Below are 15934 nucleotides of genomic sequence, written 5' to 3'. Positions count from 1 at the left end.
CAAGCCCTTTTGGCTATAAACTTGGCGAGTCTCATAGAAAACAACAAAGCTCCACTTTTCTTCTCAGGTAAGGAAACAGTTCAAACTTTTAGCGGTTCCATTTAAGACATTACGCTGTTGTTTGCGAAATGATAAACTTGTGAATTGCCATATTTGAAAATTCTGCAAAGATCTATTTTTAAACTTACGCGCGATTTGATCTGTCAATCAAATTGTACTTTTTAATGGTTTTCTCTCTGGTTTTGTTGAGATCACTTCGTGTGTATATACTAAAACAATTATTCTTTTCAATCTCGGTGAATAGTGGCTTTGTGAATATCTACCTCGCCGCTTTCGCTGCTCGACAAATATTTAGCCACTATTCACCTCGATTTCAAAGAATAGTTGTTAAATATATACTATATGCTGCATGTGCTTTCTTTTCTTTTCTGCATGCTATACCTAAATGTTCTAAGTCAGTGACGAGGGTTAATCTTTACCGTGGCTTGTTTTGCGATGCCAGGGACGCATGCCACAGCTGGTTGCACGATGACGTCATAAATTTCATCATCATTTACTGATGAATAGTCGTTCTCTTGTGTTTCCAGTGGCTTTTCGCTGACTGTATATCCAGGATTATCAAATTGACAGCTTGAGTGATAGCTTCCATTCCCCCATGGAGGATTCTCGTGGAATGAGGAAACAGGATAATCCAACTGGCAGGTAGAATACTCATTCCTCGTTGTACCCACATTAGTCTCAAAGGCTCCGTACGCGTGATTTTCAAACTTACAAGTTGATGATGCGGGAGTCGCCTTCGGGGCTTGTTTTTCCTTTCGTCTCTTGCACAAAAGGACTAAGCCGAAGGTACCTATAACTGATAAGGGAAGCAATGAACAAAAAATAGATTGTATAATAAACTTATAGTGTGATAAATAAATTCTTGACCATTTCTTTAAAAGGGAGAAGATGGTTTATAGATGAGATAACTATGCAAAGTTAGGCCCAGTTCAGACGTCGTGCTTCTGCCGTGCCAAACTTAATTGTAATTTGGTTCGACTGTAGCACGGCAGGAAAACAACTTTGATTCAGACGTCGTGCCAGAGTCGAACCAAATTCAGGATTTACTGATGCCTCGTAACAATTCTTCTCCCAACTCCCCGTGGGAACGCAGTCTCGTCAAAATACATTAATAAAATTTATGAATTTTGGTTTAGCGCGGCAGAAGCACGACGTTTGAATCGCTGCCGTACCAGAGCCGTGTAGCACGACAGCGCTTGTCGAACTTAATTGCTTGCCGAACTTAATTCAAAAGTTTGATTCAGACGCCGTGCTTCTGCCGTGCTTTTGTCGAACTTAATTCCTGAATTTAGTTCGGCACGGCAGAAGCACGACGTCTGAACTGGGCCTTAGTTTAAGAAGCAAAATGTATTACATAAAGTGGAAAGAGTTATGGCAAAAAAGATTGTCGCAACTGATTAAACCCGGGGGGGGGGGGGAGGGAGGTGTCTCCAAGGAAATCTGTGGTACAGTCCGCCTGCCAGTATGACGTCACGTTTCTCGTCAGTAAATGGCGAGCAAAGTGATCATCGAAGAGACGGATAAAAATTTCGATTTTATCACGATAAAAATCTTCCGATTTCTTGGATTTGGAGATTTTAAGGTTTCTATTGTCATAGAAAACTAGAATTAAGTACTTTTTTTTGGAATGAAATGTTCATTGGTGTAATGAATTTTAAAGATTCCTTTCTATTGTCGAGCGAATTTTACGGACAATCATATCGACCGGTCACACTTTTGAGGGCCAGTACACAGCAAGATTGAGGAGTTTAGAAACAGCAATAGGAGGTTATCAAAGGATATATTACACTTTACATTGTGCTTATTTTCAGATCTTCAGAGCTAGTGGAACCCCATATCATTCCTCTCGAAGTTCGCCTAGCTGTAGCGTTGAAAGAGGAAGCTAAATGGCAGGTATTTGTGAGATACTGTGAGCATTGAATCTTGTTGCTTTACCGTATTTTAATACTGTGTTGGGCATACACCTGTAATTCTGTAATTAAATCCCGAAAAACAATAAAAGGTTTCGTTTAATTATTTTTGGGGGGCAAACCCAGTGTAGATTTAAGGGTAATAATATTCAGTGGTGATAAAGATGATGTACAAAAGGCAAGTTTAACTTTCGAAGGTGGGTCTCTGGTGAGTGTTGGGTGTAAATTAGTACAGTTTGTGGTGTACTGTGTGTTGTTTGTCATGATGTCAAGTAACATTGAAAAAATTCACCTGTTTCAAAGGAGGGACATGTCTTGACAGCTTATGTTTTTTTCTGGTCGTAAGCTTGGCCTGTATGCAGATCAAGAGCTTTTGAAATCCCTTTTCCAAAATAAAACTCCATACTTAAGCTTAAAATATATACTGATCCAAGTGCATGACCAGCAGGGTTTAAGCATTAACAATAAAGAAAAATAGGCCAAAATGAAAAAACGTGTTAAAAAAAAAGAGACTAAACAGAGAAAAAAAACGGTACAAAGGAACAGAAAACAGCGTCGCCGGAAGTCGAACCCGGTTTATCTGCACGTTCAAGCAACTCCTTGACCACTGCACCACAGTGACCCACATGATTTGAAAAATTAATTTTGTCATATCAAAACAATTTTTCCCTGCCATAAACGCTGTTTGAAGCTGGTGAAGCTGTATTTATCATGAATTCAAATATACATTTGAGGAAAATTAGTTTAAGCGCGTGTTTCAAAGCTATTTCGCATTATTTCGGGTTCAACGGGCCGACTCGATGTAGATAATCGATCGAACTAGCTTCACTGAATTTGGTGGAGAATTAGGAGATCAACAGAGGCCCACACTCGAAAGGAATGACATGAAGCTAGGCCCGTTTAATTAGCAAAAGAATAGATGAAATATAAACATGTGTGATCTGCGAATGGAACCTCCTATTCTGGAGACTAGACCTTACCTATTTTAGAGAAAAAAAAAAGGATTTAAGTTTTGATGACCTTGCCGGTTCCGTGAAATAGATGGCGATCCCACAACACGGCTCACAAAACAAATTTAAAAAATTATACAATCACGGACACAAAATATCAAAACGGTTTACAAAAGCAGATTATAGCAACACCAACCGAAGCTCACAGACATTCGATCAAATAAGCGATATATAGCGATATTTGCTAGCTTCTTGGCTTTTCCTCGACCTCGCTCGTCCAAATAACTATCGTATCCCTTGCTAATTTACACGAGGCTCTTGCTCGTTACTATGTGACGTCATACTGGCAGGCGGAGTGGGTCGAGAAACTTAGGTGGAAAGCAATAGAGTTACCTCCCCCCCCCCCGATTAAACCTAAATAAACTATCTCTCCTCAGGAATTTTCTTTTTTCCTTCTTGTGTTATTGTAAAAAAGGTAGCCCCCCACGTAGACTTTCTTTTGGTTCGTTATTCAATCCTCCCCAACGAACGAGGGGAAGGAACGCGAGACAAAGCCGGCTAAGATCTCTTTCCATCCCCTAGAAACAAATGAAAAACGTACTGATGACTATAAGAACTGGTCCACCGATAATGACAGGGAGTTTCCATGGCAACTTTTCAGCATCCTCACGCCCTTTTGTTTCACCAGCGTCTTTCGTTAAATCAATTGATGGAGAGTCTGTCGTCATTTTCCCACTAAAATGCAACTGTAAAACAAAAATCGGACACCTTTATAACCCCTAATGGCAGATGAAATACTCATTCATAAAGCAGTGATACCGATGCGCGAGGTACTGATCTCCAGTGATGTACAAGATAGGGTAACAAATAGCTAACACAAGAAGCAATCAGAGCGTGAGTTGGGTGTATGAAGTTATCATTTCATCAAGCGTGGTAGTGGCAGAGTTGTTTTTCCTTCATCTCAGTCGTCGTTGATTTTTCCAACGTTCCTGGGCATTTAAGGTGAGTAAAAACAGTTTGTACAGTTTAGTAGAGTGTGTTCTTTGAACTCGACCTCACTCGAGTTCAGTTTAGTAAACGAATTTCTTCTCACTTGCAACCTATATTGTACAGATTATGCAAAGACATCAGACATTTTCGGAAATCGGATTGTTTTTTCCTCGTTGGCACTCAGTGATAGCTGTAACTAGTTATAATGAAAATGATAATGTTGACGAAAGTGTTATGTCCCTGAGTTAAGGGCGGAAGCTAAGACACAATAGGCCCCTTCCAAGTTCCTCCGGCCTCTGTATCAAAACGGGGTCAAGTGCTCAACCTTTAATTCATGCAAATAAAACTCATTTTCACAAGAAAGGTTGTGCACTTGAGGGTTTCTGCAATTGGGAAGTGGCCTTTTCAGACCGCTACCCAGAAGAACATCAGGAATGAACAGGAGTGAATCGTGATAACGATAACGATAACAAAAATAAAGCAATATTGATATTTTATCGCAATTTACCCCACATAGCTGGATTTTTAAGTACCGTTAAGTTTTTTTACCTTTCTTCCCCCATATTCTATATCCACTCCTTTCCTCAATAGTTCTTTCAAGCGAGTTTCATCGACTTTTACAGCATCTATGAACAAAACGACCTGGGTACAAAAAAGACTAAAATTAGTACATAAACCATAAGCTTATGTTGCGATGAACTTTGAATAGGTGATTTGCTCGTCATGGTGTCTTTTGATTACTTTTACCACACTTCTTAAGCACCTTGTGCACATTAGGGCAATTTTCACTTAAACCTCGCTGGGAATTCCAAATGTAGATATGAAAAACAAAACGGACTAGATTCTGCTAGTAGCTACGGTAATAAAATGATGCCATGTTGCAAATGGCCTGTTGTTCGAAAGTTTTTCAGGATTATTCAGATGCAGAACAATCACACTTGGAGGTAGATATACCTCAAATCACGAAACGATTCCCGACTTAAGTATCCTGACTCTTAACTACATATTTACCTCTGCTCCATGTTCGGTTACACTCATTTCAGGTTTCCTCTCTGTTACAGCATTTGTCTGCAATTTTGAAAACAATCTAGCGTGGAAAACGTCAAGAAAACAAAATTGACTGGCTAAAACAAAACCATTCTTTATAAGAACCGAAATTTTCCATCTCAGCCTGTAAATAGATTCTGGTTTCTCCTGATGTTTTAGGCTTTTAAAACGTGCTGAATAAACAAAAGTAACGGCCAAAGTGTTAGAGAGTTTACGCAACGACGACGGCAACAGCTACGAAAACACCACTTAAACTCAAACTTAATCGCGCTTATTCCATCTTTTTTTTTTGTCGAATGTTGGCAGTTTTTTTTTGGAGTTGAATTCTAAAGGACTGCATCAAAGTTCAGGAAAAGAAAAAGAAAGTTGTTGTCTTTTGTTCCCGTTCTAGAAAAAACGTCAAATTGGGCAGTTTCACGTTGTAGTCGTGCAACGACGGCAGAGAAATGTACAGAAAGGCGTAATGCACGTGTAAAGTTGTAGGAGAATTTTCATTGGTATATATGCTGCACCTCTATGGCACACACGGGGAATACTAAGATATGGGCGAAAATTATTTCCGCGTATGCGAAGAAGTACAGCATAACCAGGTTTTCGTCGCTGAGGGGAGGAGGGGGGGCACAAAACGCAAGTATATATGCCCTCTCAGGGCATGAACGCATAGAAAAGCGATCTGATCAGTGATCCTGATGTTGGCAAATCATTTAAATACTACGCTCAATACCCAGGGGTAATGCAAGGGTCCCAGGAGGGAAAACGTCCTAAGTTATGGGGCCCGCGCGCCCATTTCGGAGCAAACATATCAATGAGAATAGTTGTTTTGCTTGTCATGTCTAAACCTTTTGCCTTTTTGCCAATCTCGTTGCCGTCGTCGTCATCGTTGCGTACACTCCCTATATTAAAGGTTGACAACTATATATATATATATATATATATATATATATATATGAGGTGCAAAATTGTGACTCAAGCAACTCGACATATGACTCTTCCCTAAAACAATTTCCACGGATCAAGAGAAGAGAAAAGAAATTGTCAGTAATTGAACCCCAGCGCTAGCATTTCTCCCCTTAGACTAAATTTTAATTCTTCCCCCCCCCCCCCCCCCCCCCAACGCAAAGGTAGACGAAGAGGACAATTTTTTAGTAGTGCTTTCCCGAACTAATAAGTGTATAATGTAAATGACTGTATGTCCAATAAAATAAAAAAGTCTTACGACGAGAAATCCTGACACTTTTTCTTCTATCAAATGAAGAATTTTCTTCTTGTCTCTTATCATGTTCGAGGAATCCAGCTTTCCATGGAAAAATAACTAAAAATAAAATTGCTTTACGTCAGAAGTGACAAAATACGACATCAATTATGGTAGTACTAATATTGATAATGATATTAAGTTCGAACTTTAGGCAACCAAATTAAATCGTAAGGATTACCAAAGGACAAGCAATTTTTTTTTAAAGTATCTTAACAAAGAACTAGGCCTGATACAGGCGATGGGATACAACGATTGATAAAAATTTGATACCTTTAATTCAAGAATTCTCGTCGGAGACGAAGATGGGGAGGCAGTGACTGTTACGGGGGTTTCAACACTGAACGGAATGATGCTTGTTGGTTTTGTAATCTCTGTTGTAATAAGAATTCAATAATAATTTCATCACTGACATTGCGCAAGTATTCATAAAAATGATCAAATGCGCATTACATTGGTAATAAAAGCATAAAAAAACTTTTATAACATAGCGCGCGAGCTTGCCCTATACAAGTGCTATGAACAAAATCTTTATTTAAGATTTTTTTCATGATGACGTGTTCATCTGTGTTTTTCGTCTCTTTTCCTAAGTACCCAAAAATCGACGGCAATGATGAAAAACTTTCTAGATTTTTTTGGAATTTAGCTTCGTTTTAGCACTCAAACGAATGATTCGTTGAAAAATCTGCCGTAAAGACTGACATTTAAGTGGAAAAAAGACCACAAATTGGTCTGTGTCGGAATATATCTAATTTGTATAAAGTGTCCTCCGTTTTCAACTTTTGTTTATCCTTTACAAAACGAGTTAATCATAAAGTAAGCTCAACAGCGAAAATTTATGCACTTTTGTTATCGCCGAATAATCCGATTGGAGCAGGAAAATTTCTCTTGCAATAACAAGACAAGTTACACAATAAGACATAAATTTTTAGTTATTACTCACAAAGACAACTCCTGCTAGCTCTTCTCAAGAAGCTCAGAGTGCTGTACAGTACCGCAAATGATCCCGAGACCGCGTGCAAAGAAAGTCAGTTTTACAGCCCGCCATTTGGCCAAGCTGTAGCTAGCATTTACTAGCCCACAAGTAATTTTAACTAGCCGCCTAACCCTTTTTGATTAGCACGATTGACTGGATTGATTACAATCCTTCTGTAATTTGAATTTCCCCCCAAAAAAGCACTTGCCCGTTGGGCAAGTTAAGAACAAAAATCACTAGCCCGATAGCAAAATCCTCTAGCCCCGGGCTATCGGACACGACTTTCTTTGCACGCTGAAGTTGTAATGACCAGCCATTGTTCGTAAAATGAATATAAGTTTAAAGTAGGATGACAGTCGTCTTCGCTAAAAGACAAGCTTCTGGATTTCGCCGAGCAAAACATAAACATCTTTTCAGCAAATCCAAACCATACTCTGCGACTTCTTAAGAACATGCGGGTATGGTGGAAGTTAACACTCTTTTACCTTTGTTTCTGCTTAGTTTCCCTTGATCGTTAAGGAATAAATAAGCAAATTTTCTTTCTCAGTTTTACCGGAAGAATTTTCATTCAAACTAGACGATCGTGGTGTTTTTGTAATCAGCCAATAGAAGCGTTTCTTATTGTGTCGCGCGTTACGAGAATTTTGCAGTTATCCAAAAAGCAAGCATTTTCGTCAGCTATGTTATAAAAGAATTTGCTCATGCTTTTAGCTGTTCGTATATCGAGTTATGGATGCACTTGGGAAGTTTGGAGAGCGCTCAAGAAGCTAGAGTTGCTTTTGGCTGCGCCTCGAGCAATTCTTACGCATCTTTCGTGCTCTCCAAACTTCCCAAGTGCATCCATAACTCGATATACGCACGCTAAGCATGAACAAATTCTTAAATTTACAATACGAAAAACGATAAAAATATATATACTACTACAATAAAAATCTAAAATATCGATATGTAACAATTAAAATTCATTTAACTATAAGGAAACTTAAAAAGGTGCGTCTTAAGATGGCGTTTAAAAGTATGTAAGTACGGAATGTCGCGAAGCTTGCGCGGAAGAGCATTCCATAACTTGGGTGCAGCCACCTGGATATATCATGACATTACAGCCACTTGTTGTATAATGAAAGAAACAAAAGGACCTTGAAAACGGAATTAAGCTGTAGTAAATTGTTAACTAAAAAAAAGAGAATCAAGGAAAGCGGTTTTTAACCGGTTACAAACTGAGATCATGTGTAGAGCAGGGGCGCTCGTCAGACGAATAGTGTTCAACTGGAAACGTCAACCAGCTTTTGTCATCGAAAACAGTGATTGCTTACCAATACAATGGTTTCTATCAGCTGTTCCAGCAGAGTACGTAGTTAGATTTTGCCCACAGAAAAAACAAGATGGCCGACCTCTTGAAGGTTGGTAAGTACCGCGAGGACACAAGCTGCACGTTCTGTTCAGGGAACTGTACGAACCTGCTGGACAGTCAGCTATAAAAATATAAAAACAAATTACACGTAAAGAGTCATAAATTACCTGAATGATAATGTTTAAATCGTAGCAAAACATTGCAGTGTGCGTGACTAATGCAGGCTAGCTTGTGTGGTACTTCTAAAAGTATGATATTCATGTCACCACCTTATAGAGATTTCGAGACACAAACTTGGAAAAAGGTTGTTGATACTGATGTCGTTGAAGTACGACAACATCAATGTTTTTAGTTATGTACATGCTGCTTTCTGGACCCTAGGAAACATTCATTACCAATGCAGTCTGATTCCTTTGATGTTCCGTTCAAGGCTGTGGTGAAGTTTTGGCCACACAGAATACATTCTTTTTGGCCTTGATCAGGTTGATAAGTACCAAGTGGACATTTACTGCAGTTTCCACTATCAGTATAGTACGAACCAGCTGAGCAGTTTGCTATTGAAACAATAAAAGTGATTAGAAACTCCATGTTACGAAAACCTATGTAACGTTAGTACCACTATGCGACACGTTTGAACGGAAAAAAGAAAAAAAGCCATAACGAATGGTAATGTTATCAGTTACATCAGGGACTTTCACTAAATTTTACAGCTTAAATATTCAGCCAACAATCCTGGCAAGCGAATTGAAAATGACACTCACTAATACAATGTATTTTGTCCACTGTTCCATTTTTAGGTGTAGTCAGATTTTTTCTGCAGGAAATGCAAGATGGCCGCCCTCTTTCAGGTTGATAAGTGCCACGGGGACATAAGACGCACTCACGGTTAAGGGAACTGTATGAACCAGCCGGGCAGTTAGCTATAAAATTAATGTAACAATTGTTATTATTCATTCAAAATATTCACCCGTTTCTGATTGGTTAAAACCTCAGGAAATACACTTTTTTTGACCGTGAACAGGTTGGTATGCTCCAAGTGGACATGCACTACACTTGTTGGCCCCGGCATTGTAGTATGAACCAGCGGAACAGTTTGCTTTTAAAGCCAAAGATGGTAGATATTAGAATATGTTAGTGACCAGAAAAAAGCCGGTTTCACTTCGCAGCAGTATCTGAAGTATATGATGTTGAAACGGAAGGCCATTGAAGATACACAGAGATATTACAAAACGATCACATTTGAAATGAAACCATGCAGCCTTACTCAAGGTAGTTTGGTAAGAGTTCTGATCTCATTCACGCTAGCTGAGGACGGGGGCAGCTTTTGGTTTAGGATTCTAGGCGTAGAATTTTCTCAAACGAAGGGCTAGCAATGGAAAAAGCAGCCTTTCAATCCGTCTACAGTTTTATCTCGCCAGTTGACAAAACCGAAAAGTTCAGCGCATTGATCGGAGTACTAACTCCATTTCTCACTGGTTTACAAGTCGTGTGGTGGTCGAAGGCTACGCTCCTCTGACCCATCTTAAGTATTTTTTCTGATTACTTACTAGACTTAAAACGAGAGAACCATAACTAAAAAAAGAAAAAAAAGCTATACTAATTCATTTGAAGAAACCAAGTAAAATGCCCTTGAACCTACTAAAACATTGGATTTTATCCACTGTTCCAGCTGACGTAGTGGTAAGATTTTGACCGCACGGAAGGCAAGACAGCCGACCTCTTGAAGGTTGGTAAGTGCCGCGTGGACACAAGATGCACGTTCTGTTTATGGGTGTACTAAATGAACCAGCTGGACAGTCAGCTACAAAGAGGAACACAAGGAGAAAAGTCAGTAACTTAAATTCTTTAATAAATGTTCCATGTTTAGAAAGGATACGAAGAAACCGGAGCGTCCGAATCTGAACATAAGCTATACAACAGAATAAAGAAATGGTTGCGGTTTTTCCGAAATAAAAAAAACTGTTCCTTACAATATCGAAGGTGTTTTTGGCTTCCTTTGGACAGGACAGTGTGAGTATAGATCTCTCTTATCGGTAATTTTTTTCTTTATTGTCTTGTGATCTTTGAAACACAAAATGATCAAATTTTATTTGATTGGCTACCACGCCACAAGCAAACTAATGTAACGATATTAGTAAATGGACAACTTACCGATGCAATCTAATTCTTTTTCCATCCCTTTAAGCAGTGTGGTAAGATTTTCACCGCAGGAAATACATTCCTTTTGACCTAGTCCAGGTTGGTAAGTACCAATTGCACATTTATCGCACGTGTCCTTCTCCGTGTTGTAGTAGGAACCAGAAGAACAGTTTGCTATTGAAGGAGATACCCATGTCAGCTAATTACGAATTTTGCTTTGCTTTGAATTTCATGAAATAATTAAAACAAGTGCAAAATAGGAGTTTGATCTTAGCTGACAAACCCAGGCTCGTGCCCTCGATCCCCTTCCGTTGGATTGGTAATAAAGTGTACACAACGTAAAAATTGCATATACTCAAGGACAAGTTCATTACATATTAATCGCGTACCAGTCTTCCCATAACTTCTGAGTTTGGAGTGCTTAAATCTTATATCATCAAGGGCAAATATTTTCCCAAACATTAACTGTAAAAACCGAACTGAGAATCTAGCGGAGCTATCATTTTCTATATCAGTTTCGTTTGTCAATGTCGCCGAGTGGTCCGAGTGGTTAGAGGGCTGGACTTGCAATTCGGAGGCCCCGATTTCAAGTCCCGCTCAGACCGCTAGCTGAATTTGTTCATCAAATCTTTGGCCACGCTTGTAAATAGCCACCTAGTTTGCCTCCAGACAGTTGGGAATCTTAACCCTGTTCTATTTAGATTATTTGTTTCAGGCATTTGCTCGGCCGAACTTGCATTAGTGCTATAAATACTGAAAATGCTCTTTGAGAAACAAAAACTTTTCAGCTTGATTGAATAACAAACATTTGCTTCAAGACTTACTGATACATTGAAGTTTATCTGCTGTTCCATTTGATGGTGTAGTCAGATTTTGTCTGCAGGAAATGCAAGATGACCGCCCTCTTTCAGGTTGGTAAGTGCCGCGGGGGCATAAGATACACGTCCTGTTCAGGGTACTGTATGAGCCAGCTGGACAGTCAGCTGAACGGAAAGAGAAGAACGAGAACACGCAACATCAGTGACATTGTTCTATGTATATATAGAATACTTCATGGAAAGTGCCTTGCACGGTATTTACGCACTCTGCCGCGCTCACTTGTTCGATTTCTGATACAGAAACAACGAGTGCGTAAATGCCGTACAAGGCACTTTCCATACGGTATTGTGTTTATTATATACATACTGTGACATTCAACATTTTGCCAGTTTTTTTAATTTCAAAGCTTTCAGATCCTAAAATTGCCAAAATATGCCGCTAAGCACCGCGAAATGACAAAGAAAAGACGCTTCTTAAAAATTGTAATTTGGGCAAGGATATGAAGTAATCCAGTAATTACAAGTAATTTTAACTTTTTTTTCTGAATGTACAATTAAAAATGAATGATTCTGAGTAAAATGACCAGTTTGAATATAAACAGAAGCATATAAGCTTAGCTCCGATAGAAAGTACAAGCTTACGTCTCGTTCGGTTTTTTTCCCTTCCGTTATTATTTTAACTGTTATCTTCAAATTACTTCATCGATCGTGAACTTATATACAACTCTATTCCAATCCAATTTCCGAGAGCAACTCACAAAGCGAGGGCACTTTAAGGTTCAAGCGCCTATAAAAGGCGGGAAATTTGATGCGAAACTCACACACCTCTGTGGCTTTTCATTGGACGTATCATTTTTCTCACATGTGAAAAAACATCGTTCGCGGTTCTGATTGGGAGTATCGTTTTTTGTGTTTTGGTTTTCTTTTTTACCTGTGAAAAACATCGTTCGCTCCTGATTGGCTACAACTCATTTGTGTATGACAATTTACCTCATAACTTTTCAGTGAGTATGTTTCAGTAACTATCTAAAAAATTCCTCTTCCGATCTAGAATACGGACAAAGAAACGCACCCTTGATTTAACTAGCTTCATTTACTTACCAATACATTGCGCATCATTAATTGTTCCATTTGATAGGGTTGTAAGATTTATACCGCACAATATGCAAGATATCCGACCTCTTTCAGGTTGATAAGAGCCACGGGGACACAAGACGCACGTTCGGTTCGCGAGTGTACTGTATGAACCAGCTGGACAGTCAGCTAGACAAAAAAACCCTCTTAACAATAGAACTTTAGATTCTAACACGAGGACGATTACGAGAACTCAATTTTGGCAATACTAAGTAGTGCGCTCGCGTGAGCCAAAGTCATTTTGGCGGGGAAAAAAGGTAGCCGTCGCCATTCTACTGCGAATTTTTGCGCACGAAGTCACGGAAACAAGTTTTCGTAAGTTAGAAGTTTTAACATTTTGCGATCGGGAGATGTTATTTACTTTTCTGGTGGAAAATGTGAAATGATGTTTCCTCTGGAGTCTAATTTTTGAGAATACGCGAAAAAAAAAACTTTTAGATAAATAGAGCGATTTTCGTATGACCTTGATCTGAAAAATGGTTTCGGTAAGTGTTCGTTATTTCTTTTATCAACCAATGGATGAAAAGATCAAAACGTGCCCTCTTCGTCTGCCCGCCAAAGAAAACCCTAATGTGGAGAAGGCACTGTTCGACTGGCCAATCGTGTTGCAGTATGACGTCAAAGCGAAGTATCGATTGATTTCTAGAAAGTTCTCGGGCATGAAGTTTTTTCACCCGAGCGTTCGCTTAACCAACCAAAAGCCACGCGCGTTTGTATCCGTTCGACAAACCAATCAAATCGCTCTATTTCCGTTTGTTTGTTGTTTCTGTTTTGTTCGCGCCTTTTCATTTCAAGGTCACTCGAAAATCGCTCTATCGTCCTTGTAGTCGTCCTCTTCTTCGAATCTTAAGACCTCTATTAACATGGAAAAAGACGGCTGATAGATATCTTCTCGTTATTTAATCAATAAAACTTAATTAGTGAGAAAATAGATGATGAATGATTTACCAATTGCTGCCTTACCGATGCAATCGGATTCTTTTACTGTTCCATTTGAGAATGTGGTGAGGTTCTTGCCACATGGGATGCAGTCCTTTTTACCTTGTGAGGGTTGAAATGTACCAAGTGGACATTCAACACAGGTATATTTCTCCGTATCATAATACCAACCACCAGGACAATTTGCTAAATACGACAAAGAAAGAAGAAATAATAATCAGTCTTCAAACGTTCTCAATATCCAGTTCTCTCCAAAAGCCTCCCCTGGTCTGAAAAGGGTTAAACAAAATCCAGTTCTGACAATGAGTATTTATTCGGTGATTTAACACAAAAGGGAGATCACCGTCTGAAATGGATCAAATAATAATTAATAATCAATAATCCATAAAAAAATCATAATAAATAATTAATATAGTTTTGTTTTGTCGGTCTAAGATTATGCTGAATTTGGCGAGACTGAATTAAAACAAGTAACAAGTAACGTTGTAGTCATCTCTGAAGATGACTACCGCACAAGTAACGAAACGTCAGTCACTGTCAACAACAATCCCATTCAGGTCTACGTTCACCCGAACGATCACACTCAACCTACTTATGAAATGACTCCTGGGTTCAAACGTTTCATAGCTTTACTCTTTACTTCGTCAATTTCTATCATTTCTATGTTTTAAACTTACTAATACAGAGTTTTTTGTCCACTGTTCCAGCTGAAGCGGTAGTCAGATTTTGTCCACAGGAAATACAAGAAAGTTGTCCTCTTGAAGGTTGGTAAGTGCCACGGGGGCATAAAATGCAAGTTCTGCTCATGTTCTTGAAAGAACCGGGTGGGCAATCAGCTTTCAAGAGAGAATGAGAAAATATGCTGACATTTTTATATCGTTTAATCTACCTTTTCAAGGTACAAGCCAACAATTTTACGATTGCTTTTTATTGGGCGTGGCTCATCTCAACCCGAGGATAGCACAAAAGAACATTCAAATTTATGGACAAGTAGTTTGAACCTTAACCTACTGATTGTCAATAGAAACTGCTCATTTGACTCATCACTGACTGAAGGGAATTCAATTTACCTTGCTTATTTAAACAGAATATAACGAGGTCACAAGAAATATTGAGAGTAACGAAAATGAGAGTGTTTGGTGATAATAGGGCTTAACTGCTTTGAGTTGTAGTAATTACGAGCCACAGGTTGTCCAATCAGTAACCTGGTTTCTTCTGCACAAAAGAGATAACGGGCAGTGCAAAGAGCACAGTTTTTGCTATGAAAGGGGCGGGACTGCATTGAAAAACCGAACTCCTAACTGCATATCGAAGAGCAATTACCATAAATCAGAACTAGTAGGCCAGACTAGTCCAGTCGCAAAGAAAATAGTTTGCTATTAAGAAAGGCCTGTCCAGTTAGATTAGTCTCAACCATAGAATAGTATGTATTGGGGTAACAGGTTTTTAGCGAATCTCTTCTTCAAGATGACCGGTCTCAAGCCGCCTGTTCTGACGTTTGGTACGCGCCCTAGTATAATCAACATAAAACAATGACATGGAGCTACACAAGGTCTTTTCATTGTCACCGACAACCCATTCCAATTACAGTACAGGGTAATAAGGAAGCTCAGATCAGATAATTAAATAGTGAGCACTACAAACATACCGAAGCAATCTGATTCTTCAATTGTCCCATTCGAGGCTGTAGTGAGGTCATTACCGCAGGGAATACATTCCTTTTGACCTTGCACAGGCTGGTAAGTACCAACTGGACATTTAACACAGCTAGCGTTTTCTGCGTTGTAGTGTGAACCAGCAGGACAGTTTGCTAAAAGGTAGCGACATTTTTTGTTAGGAATCATAACACGATACGCATTTTTATTTGCCATGTAAAATGAACAAGAAGAGAAATTAACTATGCATAAGGAATGTGTTTGAGGTAAGATAGTTTGAACATTAATTTCAACTAAGAAAACATCGATGCTCGATATTTCTTTAAATAGAACAAGCAAAAACACATTTCCAAGAAAAATACTTGATGTTCTCCAGCAAGGTATCTCTTCGCTAAAGAAGAAAAATAATGTGATTCGTGTACCTCTACCTTATGGCTCGCATGGGCGGATTTGGGGTTGGACCGAGGGGACCACCGCCTCCCCTTTTTTTGTAGATATATTATTATTATTATTAATAATTTTAAAGAATTCTTAGTGAAATTAATAGTATCTATATAGCGGCAAGCGTGCCGGTTTACCCGTTTACCCGGCTCGAGGACCGTTTGAAAGGCTAAATGTAAAACCTTTGGTTCTATTGCTTCAATCTACAATACCTACCTTAGCTACTATACTAAACTAGCAAAGTTAACTAATACTCTACGCGAATACTTAAA

At 39.0% G+C, this 15934-nt stretch overlaps 1 protein-coding gene and 1 long non-coding RNA gene across 2 annotated transcripts; both read right to left on the bottom strand.

The window, feature by feature from the left end:
* Window positions 1-409: 409 nt before the first annotated feature.
* LOC140921930 (uncharacterized) lies at window positions 410-3662 on the bottom strand. Its single transcript, XM_073371940.1, has 2 exons — window positions 3522-3662; window positions 410-856 (listed from the first exon to the last, which is right to left on the bottom strand). Exons 1-2 carry the CDS (start codon window positions 3646-3648, stop codon window positions 456-458), a joined length of 528 nt encoding a protein of 175 aa, XP_073228041.1. The 5' UTR covers window positions 3649-3662; the 3' UTR covers window positions 410-455.
* Window positions 3663-8504: 4842 nt separating this feature from the next.
* LOC140922060 (uncharacterized) lies at window positions 8505-15367 on the bottom strand. The gene is made up of 3 exons (XR_012164063.1): window positions 15215-15367; window positions 8932-9090; window positions 8505-8657 (listed from the first exon to the last, which is right to left on the bottom strand). It is a non-coding gene; the product is annotated as an uncharacterized lncRNA (long non-coding RNA).
* Between the last annotated feature and the right edge of the window lie 567 nt (window positions 15368-15934).

This window comes from Porites lutea, chromosome 1, assembly GCF_958299795.1.
Source record: "Porites lutea chromosome 1, jaPorLute2.1, whole genome shotgun sequence".
NCBI lineage: Eukaryota > Metazoa > Cnidaria > Anthozoa > Scleractinia > Poritidae > Porites > Porites lutea.
The sequence above is the reverse complement of the archived record's forward strand: the minus strand, read 5'-3'. Positions and strand labels throughout refer to the sequence as shown.